Here is a 12709-nt window from a genome sequence, read left to right on the forward strand (position 1 = left end):
ACCCTTCCACAACCCTTGAGCTCTCTTGTGAGCAATCGACTGACCAAGAACTTCAGCCATCAAAATAAAGAGAAAGGGGGATATCGGATCCCCTTGTCAAATACCCCTAGACGTTGAAAAGAAACCTTGAGGGCTGCCATTGACTATAACCGAGGCTGAGAACTGCATAATCATACTAGAAATCCACTTAATCCAAGACTTACCAAAGCCAAATCTAACCAGCACATCCAAAAGGAAAGACCTATCCACCCTATCATAGACTTTTCAAATGTCAAGCTTCAGGATCATTCTCCTTTGTCCACCCTTCATAGCCGTGTGAATAGCTTCATGGGCCACAATCACCCCATCCACAATATTCCTTCCAGGGGTAAAACCACTATGTTCACAAGAGATCAACTTTTCAAGAATTACCTTGAGCCTGTTAGCAGCAACTTTTGTGATAATTTTGTAGATGGAGTTGCACAGAGAAATTGGACGAAACTCCTCCATCCCATTCGGCTTGGCCTTCTTAGGAATAAGCGCCACTAAAGTGCAATTGAATTCCTTCAAAACAAAGCCTCTGGACCTAGATTCTTCAACCACAGCTAGCAAGTCTTCACCAAGCTCATCCCAAAAGAACTAAAAAAAGAAAGCTTGAAACCCATCTGGCCCTGGTGCTTTCTCCCCACCTAACCCAAAAACAACAGCTTTGACTTCCTTCAGTGAAACAGGCTCCTCAAGCATGATGTTGTCCTCCCTTGAAACTAAAGGAGGGATTAGCTCCAGCAGCTCAGTCTGCACGCCCGTCTGAGCAATCCCACTTCTCTTCCACAACTTTTCGAAGAAGTCCACAACCTCTTTACCTATGCGATCCAGGTCTTCAGTGATTGTTCCATCCACAAGCCTCAAGGAAAGAATTCTGTTAAGACTTCGCCTTGCTTTCACCGAACTATGAAAGAATTCCGTGTTCCTATCACCCGCTTTCGGCCAATTTTTGCGCGACTTCTATTTCCATTAAATCTCCTCCCTTTGCAGAACTTCTCCATACTTACTAAGAAGATCTTTCTCTGTGAGGAAGTCCACTTCATCCATTCCTTCCGCCATGACTTTTGCATTCAAAGCCCCCAAGTCTCCTTCAAGCCTACTCTTTTCATCAAAAATATTACCAAACACCTCCCTATTCCAAGATTTTAATTTATGTTTCATAAAACTAAGCTTTTTGAAAAATTGATAGGCCAAGAACCCTTCCACCACAGGGACCTCTTTCCACCACCCAACTATGCGTTCTTTAAAGCTCGATTCCCTAAGCTACATCTTTTCCACCTCGAAGGGACATTGGATTGGAACTACATCTTTCTGCACTACCAAGGAGACCGGGAAATGATCCGAACCTAAAATGGCTAAAACCTCAGCCTCAAAAACCACAGGGGCTAAATTCCAATCCCCTGCAAGGAAGAATCTATCAAGTTTTTCAGCAATATTAGAAAAGCCTCTGCGTCTATTAGTCCATGTAAACTCCCCACCTTTAGCTACCACTTCAAACAGAGCATTCCCATCAACAAAAGCTTGGAAGTCCAACTGCGGCCGACTCAACCTCCTCACTCCTCCCCGCTTCTCAGAGGAAGAAAGGGTGGCATTAAAATCTCCAGCAACAATTGCTAACGACAACCTCACTTCCTCTAACCGCTTAGAGATATCCCCCCATAATCTGCACTTATCTACAACCAAAGTCGACCCATAGACATTAAAAAGAAAGCAAGAGAAGTTCATAGTCTTTGAAATCACCTTAACCAACTGCTAATGCTTAGAGCTTGAGACAACTTCCACTTGAACAACCAATGGATTCCACAGAATGCCCAACCCACTTGATGCCCCATCTAAATCCACAAAGTGTCCAAACCATCTCTGCCTAACCCCAAAGGTACAAGCAGCTGCTTCACGACCCAACTTAGTCTCCTGAATACAAATTACATTCGGCTTGGTCTGATCAAAACCTCTTTTGATCAGATGTCGCTTGTCAGGGGCATTGCAACCCCTGACATTCCAGGTTAGGAACTTCATTGCTACCTAGGAGAGAATAAGTCTCTCCTGGATCTTAGAAGTCTTATCTGTCCCTTCATGTTGCCTGCTTCCTCGAGCAACTTTTGCCTATTCTTCCTTCCTCTCAAGTTCCCTTTAGACTTAGAGGGTTTAATTTAGTCTGTTTGATAGTCCTAACCTTTGTCTCCCCTATTTTTGCCGACAGCCCTAGAGAATCATCGCTAAATCCTTCCTCCTCCTCTGACTCCAGCTCTGTTGATAAACCTTTCACCTTGCCTAGGGACATGTGGATGTCCTTAAAACTGATTGCTTTACCATCCACATTCTCAATCAAATCCTCTGCAACTACCAGGGACTTGGCACTTAACCCCATCTCCTGTCCATTCAACCCATCCGTCAAGGTGTTGTAAAACCTATGCTGGGTTGGATAACCCCCACCGACTGCACAATCCTTTAAAATGGACCCATACTCAACCTCCATTATCTTCCCTTCTAAAAGAGAACCAACACCCCCACCATTTCCCATCCAAGCTTGGCCCACTTTTTTCTCACCCAGACAATCTCCTTGAACCCGAAGAAGCTCAACCGCCGGTTCTTCCACTCCGCCCGACATCATCTCAACAGACTTTACTCCATCCAACACATAGGCCTTCTACAGTTTATCTTGACCAGAGCAAGAGTCTAGTAGTACTTCCATCCCTTCTTGCATGTTTGGGCTATGGCGAAGCACCTCATCCCTTGCGGCCCTCGAAACCAAACTCAGATTGGCCTTCTGAGTTCCCAAGCTCTGGACTGCTTCCGAGCCTGCTAAAAGCTGCTCCTCCAGAGCATGATCTGCCCTTCCTTTCCCCTTTTTCCCAGATAAACAATCCCATTCCTCATGACCCCATTCTTTACAGGACTTACATTTGACCATGATTTCTTCTATTTCTATATCTTGTCTCCATACGCCCTCTGGAGACCTAATCTCAACAACCTTCGGGAGCCCTGGATGAGGCTTCCACATTATATAGATTCGAACATACATGCATGAGCTAAGTTTATCAACCACTTCATCCGACCTGATGAACCTCCCTATTTTCTCACCTATACTCTTGAAGACTTCCTTCTTCCAGTATTCGTGCGGGAGATTGTACAATCTTATCCAAATAGGAATTTCCTCAATGGTGGCTTGTCTTGGGTCAAAATTAGGGGTCCAATCCTTGATAAAAAAACCAACTCCTGACATCAAAAAAGGCCCCGATTCCATCAGTGCAATCTTCTCCTCAGCCGACCCGACGATTATAAGAAAAAATCCATTTGTTAGAGTTTTTATCTCGAAGTGGTTCCCCCATTCTTCATTGACCTAGTTTCTCACTTTGGGGAAAGCAGGCCAATCACCCCCCCATTTCATGAAAAAAGCCCTGTCACGCAAGATTTGTACCGATTCCTTCCAAGCCTCTGACTCAATGCAAATGCTAACCGTCTGCTTCTCAGACGTTGACGGTATCCCACCAAGGGAAAGGTCCTTAGGGGGTAGCTGGAGTTTCTTCCTCATCCTTTCTTCCGTCTGCTGCTTGTTCCATTTCAGAAAGTTCAGATACCTTGAATGGCCCCATTTGGATTTATCATGCTCGAAAGGAAATCGGTTATTCCCCCAACTAAAAACCTCTCTTCGTCTCCTTCCCGTCTCCTGTCGATGCCACTGATTTGAACGTGGTGGACACCATGGCCGCTGGTTCCCCCTCTATCCATGATCATGATCCCATCCTCATGATCGAGCAACACCTCCTCCTGAAAACCCTAGATTCCTCCCGCGCTCCTCCATCCTATGCAATCTAACTATTATTTGAATATTAAAACATTAAATTCAAATCTCTTTAAAAAAGGGAAATTAGGTCTTTCAATTATAATATACTCAACTTTAAAAGCTTTAAAAAACTTTTATAAATTTTGTTTAATGTAAGACTCTAAACATCACAAGAGATGAAATTAGAATTGTACCTCAAATAACATGACTAGAAATAATAAAAAAATCAACATAAAATCATATTTTAATATCAAATTAAAAACCACCTAAATTTAACATAAAACCCTTTCCATAACTACCTTAATTGACTCCAGCGGATACCTAATTGTCTTCAAAGTTCAAACATTATATTATAAATAATTTAACAATGATAAATAAATAATAAAACAATTATAAAAACTACAATTAACTACTGAAAATAGTTCTAGAAATAAAGCGGATATATAGACAAGACGAAGGAAAGAATCTCATGAATATTCACACTAATCAAAATCAAACACGTAGCAGCCGCGGAACCCTCTCATCCAACGGTCAACAGTAGGCGAAAAGCATCAACGGCTGTGAATAGCCACTCTATCTTGGCCGTACGATCTAAACAAATTTGAGATTCAAAACGACGAGAGGTCTGAAGAGGGTTTGGTGTGATCAACAGACGGGCGAGATGACAAGAGCAGGAAAAAATCAACGGCCAAAATTGCGTCGTTGAAATCACTGTCTACTTGTCAGCTAAAATGCCCCCATTTCTAAATTCTATGCGGACCGCATCTTAAATTGATGAAATTTCGCTTGTAAAATTTTCCCGATCATCATAGTTTTTAAAATTTCTTGCTGATCTTCATCCGGTAAATCTTAGTGGCGAAGAAACCCTCTAAATTTTTTGCTTTAAATTCGGTATTTCTTGTATATTTTTAAGTGTACTGATCAGCTTTTCAGTGTTTGTTATACTCAACTGAAGTTTAGTGCTGGATTTGGTAAAAAAAATTGAAGTTTGTGGTTATGTGCTTTTGCAGCATTTTTTTCTAGCGATTTGAGGTCTTTCGGCTTTGTGCTTTTGCAGTGCTTTCTTTTTAACTTTTTTTGGGCGATTTTAAAGCGGGGAACGCGGTTTTATCGTATCATTTGGTGGCTTCTTGTGCGGACGAGGTATGTAATTGAATTCTTGTGCTCAGATCGGCTTTTTGAAGTGTTGATTTTGTGAAATGTTTTGATATCTTACAAGATCGGAGTGCATCTCTTCGGTTTAGCACTCTTCTGGTTTGTTCTTGTCTTAAAGTTTTTATATATGCTCCAATCAGAGTGTAGCGCATTGATTTTGCATTTCGGAGGCTGTTCGTTTGATCTATTGCAGATTCCATTGCATTTCGTGGCTTTCGTTGTGTGTCTTTATTGGTATTTTGCAGAATCTGAGTGTAGTATATTGATTATGTGTTTTAGAGATCTTGTTCTATTGCAGAATCCGTTGCATTTCATGGTTTGTTTTTTATTTTATTTTTTTTGGCTAGATTTTAATGTTTTGTAGAATCTTAGTTTGGCATACAGATTTTGCATTCTGTTTCATTTTATGGTTTGTTATTCGTTGTGTTAATTTATTGATGTTTTGCTTAATCTGAGCGTGGCATATTGATTTTGCATTTTACGGGAAGTTATTTAGCAGAATGTCTGGCGTTTCATGTCTGGCTTTTTTTGGTGGGTTATAATTGATATTTTATGAAATCTAAGTTTAGTATATCGATTCTGTATCTTACTGTTAGATCTTTAGCAGAATTAATTGCATTTCATTCTTTGTTTTCGTTTTTTGGTTTGTTATTCTGCGGAATCTAAGTGTAGCATAGGTATTATGGATTTTACAATTAGCAGAATCCGTTGTTTTTCATGTCTTTTGTCAGTTAGTTATTACTGTTATTTTGTGACAGCTGAGCGTGGTATATTGATTTTGCGATTTTGGGTTGATTTTTATGTTTCGGTGTGATCTTTTGTATTTTTTGGTTTGTTAATGTGCCAAAGTTTTTGAACTTCTGCAGGATGGAGGTGTGGCATGATGATTTTTCTTTTTTCTCTTTGTTCTTTCACTTAAGTTTTTTTATTATGCAGAATGTTACTGTAATGGAATTGTTTTTTTTTTTGCCCAGTCTTATTTTGCTCAGGTTTTAGGTATTTCTCATAGATTTCACTTTTTTTTTTTTTGGCTGTTTGTTCTGTTTAGTTTATTTTAATGTGAATTGGAGTGAAGCATATTGAATTTTTACTAGACGCATTGTTCTCTCGTTTACGATGTGATTTTTTTGCTTAGTCGGAGTGTATCACTTCTGTTCTGTTTTCTCCAGTTTGTGTTTGTTTGAATTTAGGCATGTTGGGTGGAAGCAGAGTGTAGCCTGTGGAATTTGTAGTTTCTCGTTTGTTATTTTGCTCAGGTTTTGGTGTTTAGTAGACTGGGAGTCCAGCTTTTTATTTCAGCTTGATTTTGTTTTGTACAATTGTTCCTGTGCATTGTTTTATGTTTTTTTTCATTGCAGAATCCATTGTATTTAATGGTTTGTTCTTGTACATCGCCATTGAGATTTCGCAGAACTTAAGTGTAACACATTCATTTCATATTTTGTGGTTTGCTCTTGAGTTCAGGCTGTGATATTTTGCTAAATTGGGGTGTATTACATAGGTTTTGCATTTCCTATGTTAATCTTGTGTGTAGTTTTAGATGTTTTTGAAGAAATGGAGTGTTTGTACTTTGTACTTTGTGGTTTGTTCCTCTCTGTACGTTTTGATATTTTACAGGATTCGACTGTAGAACATTGATTTTTCATTATTGGGTTCGCTTTTATGCTTAGTTTTTCATAACTTGCAGAAGTGGATGTAACAAATGGATTTTGTATAATCACAATCGAACATGAATTTTACTTAATCAGAATGTAAAATAACGATGCTGCATTATTTGATTTGTTCTTTGCGCATAGGATTTCATGTTTTGCATAAATGGAATGTGTAGCACATATATTTTCTACAATCAGAGTGTTGGGTATAATTTTACATTTTCTCTTCTGATATTTGTAGGACACGGAGTTTGCTTTTTTATAGTTTGTTTGATTTTGCAGTATTTAGGTGTAGAACATAACATCGATTTTACTTTATTTGTTAATTAGAGGGTTTCTAGCAGAAAACTGTTTAAATATTTGTATCAATGTTTCAGATCACACAATTAATTCTAATATTTGTATCAATGTTTCAGATCACACAATTAATTCTAATAGACTGAGGGAATACCATGTCTTTAATTTGTTCTTGTGTTTACGATTTATGATATTTCACAGTCACTTTGTAGCATATTGACTTTGCACCTGCTTAGATTTTGATATCATTCAGAATTTAAGTGTACCACATTCATCTGATTTTACAGAGGCCAAGTAATAACTCTGAATTTTCCAGTTTGTTGTTGGCTTAGGTTCTTATATTTCACAAAATATGAGTTTGGCACATCAAATTTGCATTTACAATCTGTTTTCCTGCTCAGGTTTTTGACATCTGCAGAATCAGAGTCTAGGCATTGATCAAACATTTCACAGTTTGTTTTTGTTTTTACGTTTTGATATTCCATAGAATCTGATTGTAGCATATTGACTTCGTTTTTGACGTTTTGTTTTTATGATTAAGTTCTGATATTTTGCAGAATCTGCAACGGAATATTTATCTTGTATTTTCGTGTTTGTTCTTGAGTTTAAGTTTTGACTTTAAAATAAACAGTGTATTTACATCCACTTTGCATTTTTCTGGTTTGTTTTTTGCCTAGGTTTGGAGAATCAAATTTTAAATCCACTGGTTTTGCATTCTATATCGTTCATATTGGAGTTTAGCACATTGACTACATTTTACTTTTGTTCCGCGGATAAGATTTTGCCGTATTGCAGAATTTTGTTGTGAAATTGCTTTTGCATTTCTTTTTAATTTATTTTGCATTTACACTTTAGCATTTAGCAGATTCAGAGTGAGTAGCATGTTAATTTTCCATTTGCTGGTTTCTTCTCACCATTATGTATTGGAGAATCTGATTGCCATATTGTTTTTATAGTTTCCAGTTTGTTTTTCCTTTTGTTGAGGTAAAATGCAGATTGCAACAAGTTCTGATCATACACATTATTTTTCCTTGTTTATCAGCGAAAATGGCGGAACATACTGAGGACGCTGCATCTTTACTTGACAGCGTGCTGGAGACCATTCATGATAAGCTTCCAGGCCATCACTCATCATCAGATTCAGATTCTGATGATGAAAAATCAAAGAAGAAATCCGAGGTATCCTCAGCTGCAGCTTCAGTTACAGCTTCCGTAAATCGTCTCTTCGGTCGGCAAAAACCTGTGCATAGTCTCTTTGGTGGAGGCAAATGTAATTTTTCGCATTTTCCTCTTCTCTTTTGAATATTTGAAATATGTTGGATAGCATAATGCAATTGATCACACAATTATAGAGGTTTGTGTTGCATTTATTTCAATGTACTATTCATGTATCAGCTTGAACTTTTAAAGAATAATGACAGTGTTGCTCTGAAATTGTGTCCTCACTTTCTTTACTTCTATAGTCTTTGTTACAGTAATTGGTATTACATAATCCTGTAATCCGTTGTAAACTTGTAAAGTGTCGAAATTGTTTGTGTTTTTTCATTTGATTGTGACTATCTTTTATTGTCAGATATTTTATTCTCCACTTTATTTTGAATCTTTCGATCTTTTTTAAATATGCACGCTTTTAGGTTTCAGAATTTTTGGAGTTAAATAAGTTAAGTTTCCAATTTCCATGGAGTACCTGTCAATCTAGATTTCTTTCTCAGATTTTGTTCTTGAAGGCTATTTTGAAAGGATTTTGTGTGATTTTAGACAATTTGAAGTATTCAGTTTCATGTTTCTTAGAGTAATTTGTTATAATTGTTTTTGTTTTAAATTGATTCTAAAATTCTGAAGTGAATATGCAGCTGCCGATGTTATACTATGGAGGAATAAACAAGTCTCTGCTAGTGTTCTGGTTGGAGCTACTGCAATTTGGTTTCTATTTGAATGTATGGGTTATCATTTGCTTACGCTTATTTGCCATCTGCTGATACTTAGCATCACGGTTACGTTCTTGTGGTCGAAAGGATCAGCTTTCATTAACAAGTGTGTACTTTCACTCTTTGGCCTTTTACTGATTTCTATTCAGTCTTGTTGAATCTTGTTGCTGGATGTATATTTTCTATTGTATACTTCAAAATACACCCAAGGGAGCTGTTTTAAATTTACCTGAGGCAGCCCTCATCCCCATTTCTGCATTGCACGTTATTCAGGCAGGACATCCAGTGGCTGAATTGAGCCCTAGTTGATGCACGGAATCTTGAATGTTTTATTTGCAATCTCTAGTCTGCATCACAAGTATATACTAAAACAAGAAACATCTAATAGAAATTTCAGAATATAAATCTATTTAGTTAAGGACTGAATTTTTTGTTCATGATCTATTTTGACAGGCAATCGGCAGACATTCCAAAGGTAGCATTCTCAGAGGAGATGTTTCAGAATGTGGCTTCAGCTTTTAGATTTGAAATCAATCGCTTATTTGCTGTGTTGCACGATGTTGCATCTGGCAAAGACCTGAAAAAATTTGTTGTGGTATGTGCATTTAATTTCTCATCTTTTTTTATATGATCTATTCTTGATTTCATTTTCTTATCTTTGATTGCGATTGCAATCCCTCGATTAACAATGGCATTGTGATTATACAAACAAATGCAAAAACAAACGTGCACCCAAGTTTAAGTGTCAGACATATTTAGCTAGTCAAAGGAACTTCATGAACTGCAACATGATCACTGTCAGGACAATCTTATAATCTTATTGTAATTGGGCATAAAACAGGAAATAACACGTGCAAATCATATGATAAAAATTGATACAGGCAATAAATTAAAAATCATTCTAGCTATCCCTGGTGTTTAGAAGATTTACGTCATGCACTAGAAGAAGGCGAGCCTACTGTGGTGGGTGGTTTCACTCACATGGGGATTTGTAAAACAGGAATTGGAGAAGATAGAACTCATGGTTAAAATCTGAATTAGATTTTGAGTAGACAATATGTGTTTGACAGTCAAGAGAGCCAACACTAAAGCATGTCCTTCTACTTGAAATGAGAAACTATATGTAGTCACTTCCTTACGATTGGATGGAGCCTTATGTAATAAATCCTACCCATCATTACAAAATGTGCTACTGGTTTAACCAAATTGATAAATTTCACTTCAGGAAAGCTTCTTCTAATCTTTTTTTTAACAGGTTGTTGCCGGTCTCTGGATACTCTCTTTGATTGGTAGCTGCACAAGCTTCTTGACTCTCTTTTACGTTGGTAAGAATGACACTCTCTTTTGTTGGTAAAAGTTCTCAAATGTTGTACTCTATGCTTTAAATGATTGGGACGAGTTCTTCAAACAGTTTACAGTAACTCTTGTGTATGTTTCTTTTCCTCGATGCGGTTTCTAAACTGCTATATTTATGACAATTCTTAGTAGTACAGGTAGTACATGCTTCAGTACTACAACATTTTAGTTTGAAATGATTTAAGTAACATCTCAAATGTGGAAATTTTATAATATGCTCTCTGATTGAAGAATTTAACAACTCAAAGAAAATCCAGATTCTCAACATTGATTATTTGACAACTAAACACTTGAGCAGACTAGAGTCCATTTCTAATTTGATCTCTGATGTGAAATCAATAAATAAATATTCTGACATTTACTACCATTGTTCTATGCAGCTTTTTTGATAGCACATACAGTGCCTCTCCTGTATGAAAAATATGAGGACCAGATCGAATCCTTTGCAGAGAAGGCATGGGAAGAAATAAAGAAGCAATATAGGATATTTGATATTAAAGTTCTGAGCAAGATTCCAAGAGGGCCACTCAAGGAGAAGAAATTCTAGACAGGCTTCTCTGCTTTTAAGAACATGCTATTAAAAGGAGTACATTTGTTGTTTTTCTCTTTTATTATTTTGGCTTGCGTCTTCCAAAAACGATTGGTGTAGAGGGTGGCATTTTTGTTTTCTTAGTTGCATCCGATGTAATTTTGAACTTGATGAGCTACATAGTTTCTGTTTCTAATTGTTTAGAATTGCCCTCAATATCTTCGAAAGTATTTCTCATTTCTGTCGATGTGCTCTGACTGTTTACAACAAACGCACTCAGGCAATCTGCACAAACAATGATGGCCACTAATTTATTGTGATAGAACTTAGCTTGCACCACACTACAGAATTTTATTCCTCTCCAGTATATTTTTTCTGTAATCATAACATGCATTGTAACATTCTGTTGCATCTATCAACCTTGGATATTACATATATTATTGAGAGGCGCCAATTATATCTTTTTAAGTTTGACCATCTTTTTGATAAGCATATACTTTCTTGTCACTCGTAGCATGAAAAGTTTAGTTGTATTTGATTTATGGGAATTTTGTTTGTTTGAAAAAGCTACTATCTGCCAATAAAAAAGTGTTTTCTGTCATCAGCGTGCATTTGTCATTCCTCACAATTCATGCGTTAGGACTAGACTATCTGCGGAAGTGCTTTGCAGAAAGGAAACATAAAAACACATTATAAAAGCAATAAATGTTAAACTTGAGCATGTCCTATGTCAGGTTTATTAAATGTTGAATTTATTTAGTGTCTATACATTTTCTGAAATCTCACAATAATGAAAAATATGAATAGTCATTTCTCCAGGAGAAATCTATTAGCTTTCATAGTGTTTACTACCTTTACCCCTTGTAACATCTGTGATATCTGTCTCTAGACGAATAATATGTTTTGAATGGTGAAGAGGGAAGATTCTTTTCAATTTTGACCAATTTCCTCAATCTCCACATAATGATGAGATCTAACAGTGAAATACATCTCTGTTGAAAATTTGAAATCCAATGTCTTAACAGTTAAAATACATAACTATTGAAATCTAATGTATTGGGGCTATACTATCTGTGGTACCAAGTTTAGGAAGAAGGGGTAGTATGTGTTCGAGACAAATGAACGTTGGATTTTGTCTAGACCCAAAAACTAAAGGTATTTTTAATCAAATTCATGATTAAGGTGTTGGACAGATGGAAGTAAGGCACATCTAAGTAAAAAGTGTGATTTCTGAAGATCTGATAAAATATCTCTGTAGTTTCCTCTAACAATTTAGTTCATGTATGGCTCAAATATTGAGAGAAATGTGATCCATAGTTTGTTTTACTGACTTAATTTAACCTTGCTCATCTGTATGAACAAGAGATTCCATAGTTTCAGCCTATATGCCAGAAGTGAACATCTTTTAACTTCACATGTTATTTGGCCCACATTTCAGATATTCTAGGATTTGACATTCACACTTAGAATCGAAACTTAACTATCAAGGATAAAAAAATTTCATTCAACATTCAATTCCTGTTAGTTGTCATGTTTATCTCAAGAAAATCAAAGTTGGACTGTGAGATATTTAGCAAGGATTGATTTATTTTCTTGTGATCATCCAGGTGGTTTGTGTTATGATAATATATTGAGATTCTAAAGTTTATGCTTTTAGTTTAGAAATATTTCTTATCTAGCACGGCATTTATGCCATGTTTTTCTTTTCGGTTTAACCTGGTAAATTTTGAAGCCCCTGGGAAATATGCTAGTTGCAGTTTTCTCATTTTAATTTTTCTGTTGAAGCTTACAGATGTTTTTGTGGCGTTTATTGGATATATTGTCTGTACATGTTCTTGTGGTTTACTTCAATGTTCAAAGTTATGCATATTGCTTTCCAGTGGGGGCAGATAGATAGGTGGTACTAGCTGCATGCTATAATTCTGTTCAATGCAGTTAAATAAATTGAAATACTTTAATTCTATAGAATATATTGGCAATAAAA

General features: G+C 36.7%; 1 protein-coding gene across 5 annotated transcripts; it reads left to right on the forward strand.

Moving 5' to 3' along the window:
- Positions 1-4440: 4440 nt before the first annotated feature.
- On the forward strand, positions 4441-11193 carry LOC131063464 (reticulon-like protein B1). Of its 5 annotated transcripts, none has more exons than XM_057997268.2 (7): positions 4441-4650; positions 4819-4951; positions 7955-8182; positions 8766-8946; positions 9294-9435; positions 10096-10165; positions 10577-11193. In XM_057997268.2, exons 3-7 carry the CDS (start codon positions 7960-7962, stop codon positions 10741-10743), a joined length of 783 nt encoding a protein of 260 aa, XP_057853251.1. In that variant the 5' UTR covers positions 4441-4650; positions 4819-4951; positions 7955-7959; the 3' UTR covers positions 10744-11193. The 5 variants fall into 5 exon arrangements, with proteins under 5 accessions (XP_057853251.1, XP_057853250.1, XP_057853252.1 ...); XM_057997267.2 differs by having other exon boundaries at positions 4866-4951; XM_057997270.2 differs by lacking the exon at positions 4441-4650 and adding an exon at positions 4657-4779 and having other exon boundaries at positions 4866-4951.
- Positions 11194-12709: the final 1516 nt, after the last annotated feature.

This window comes from Cryptomeria japonica, chromosome 7 (genome assembly GCF_030272615.1).
Source record: "Cryptomeria japonica chromosome 7, Sugi_1.0, whole genome shotgun sequence".
In the NCBI taxonomy this organism is placed as follows: Eukaryota; Viridiplantae; Streptophyta; class Pinopsida; order Cupressales; family Cupressaceae; genus Cryptomeria; species Cryptomeria japonica.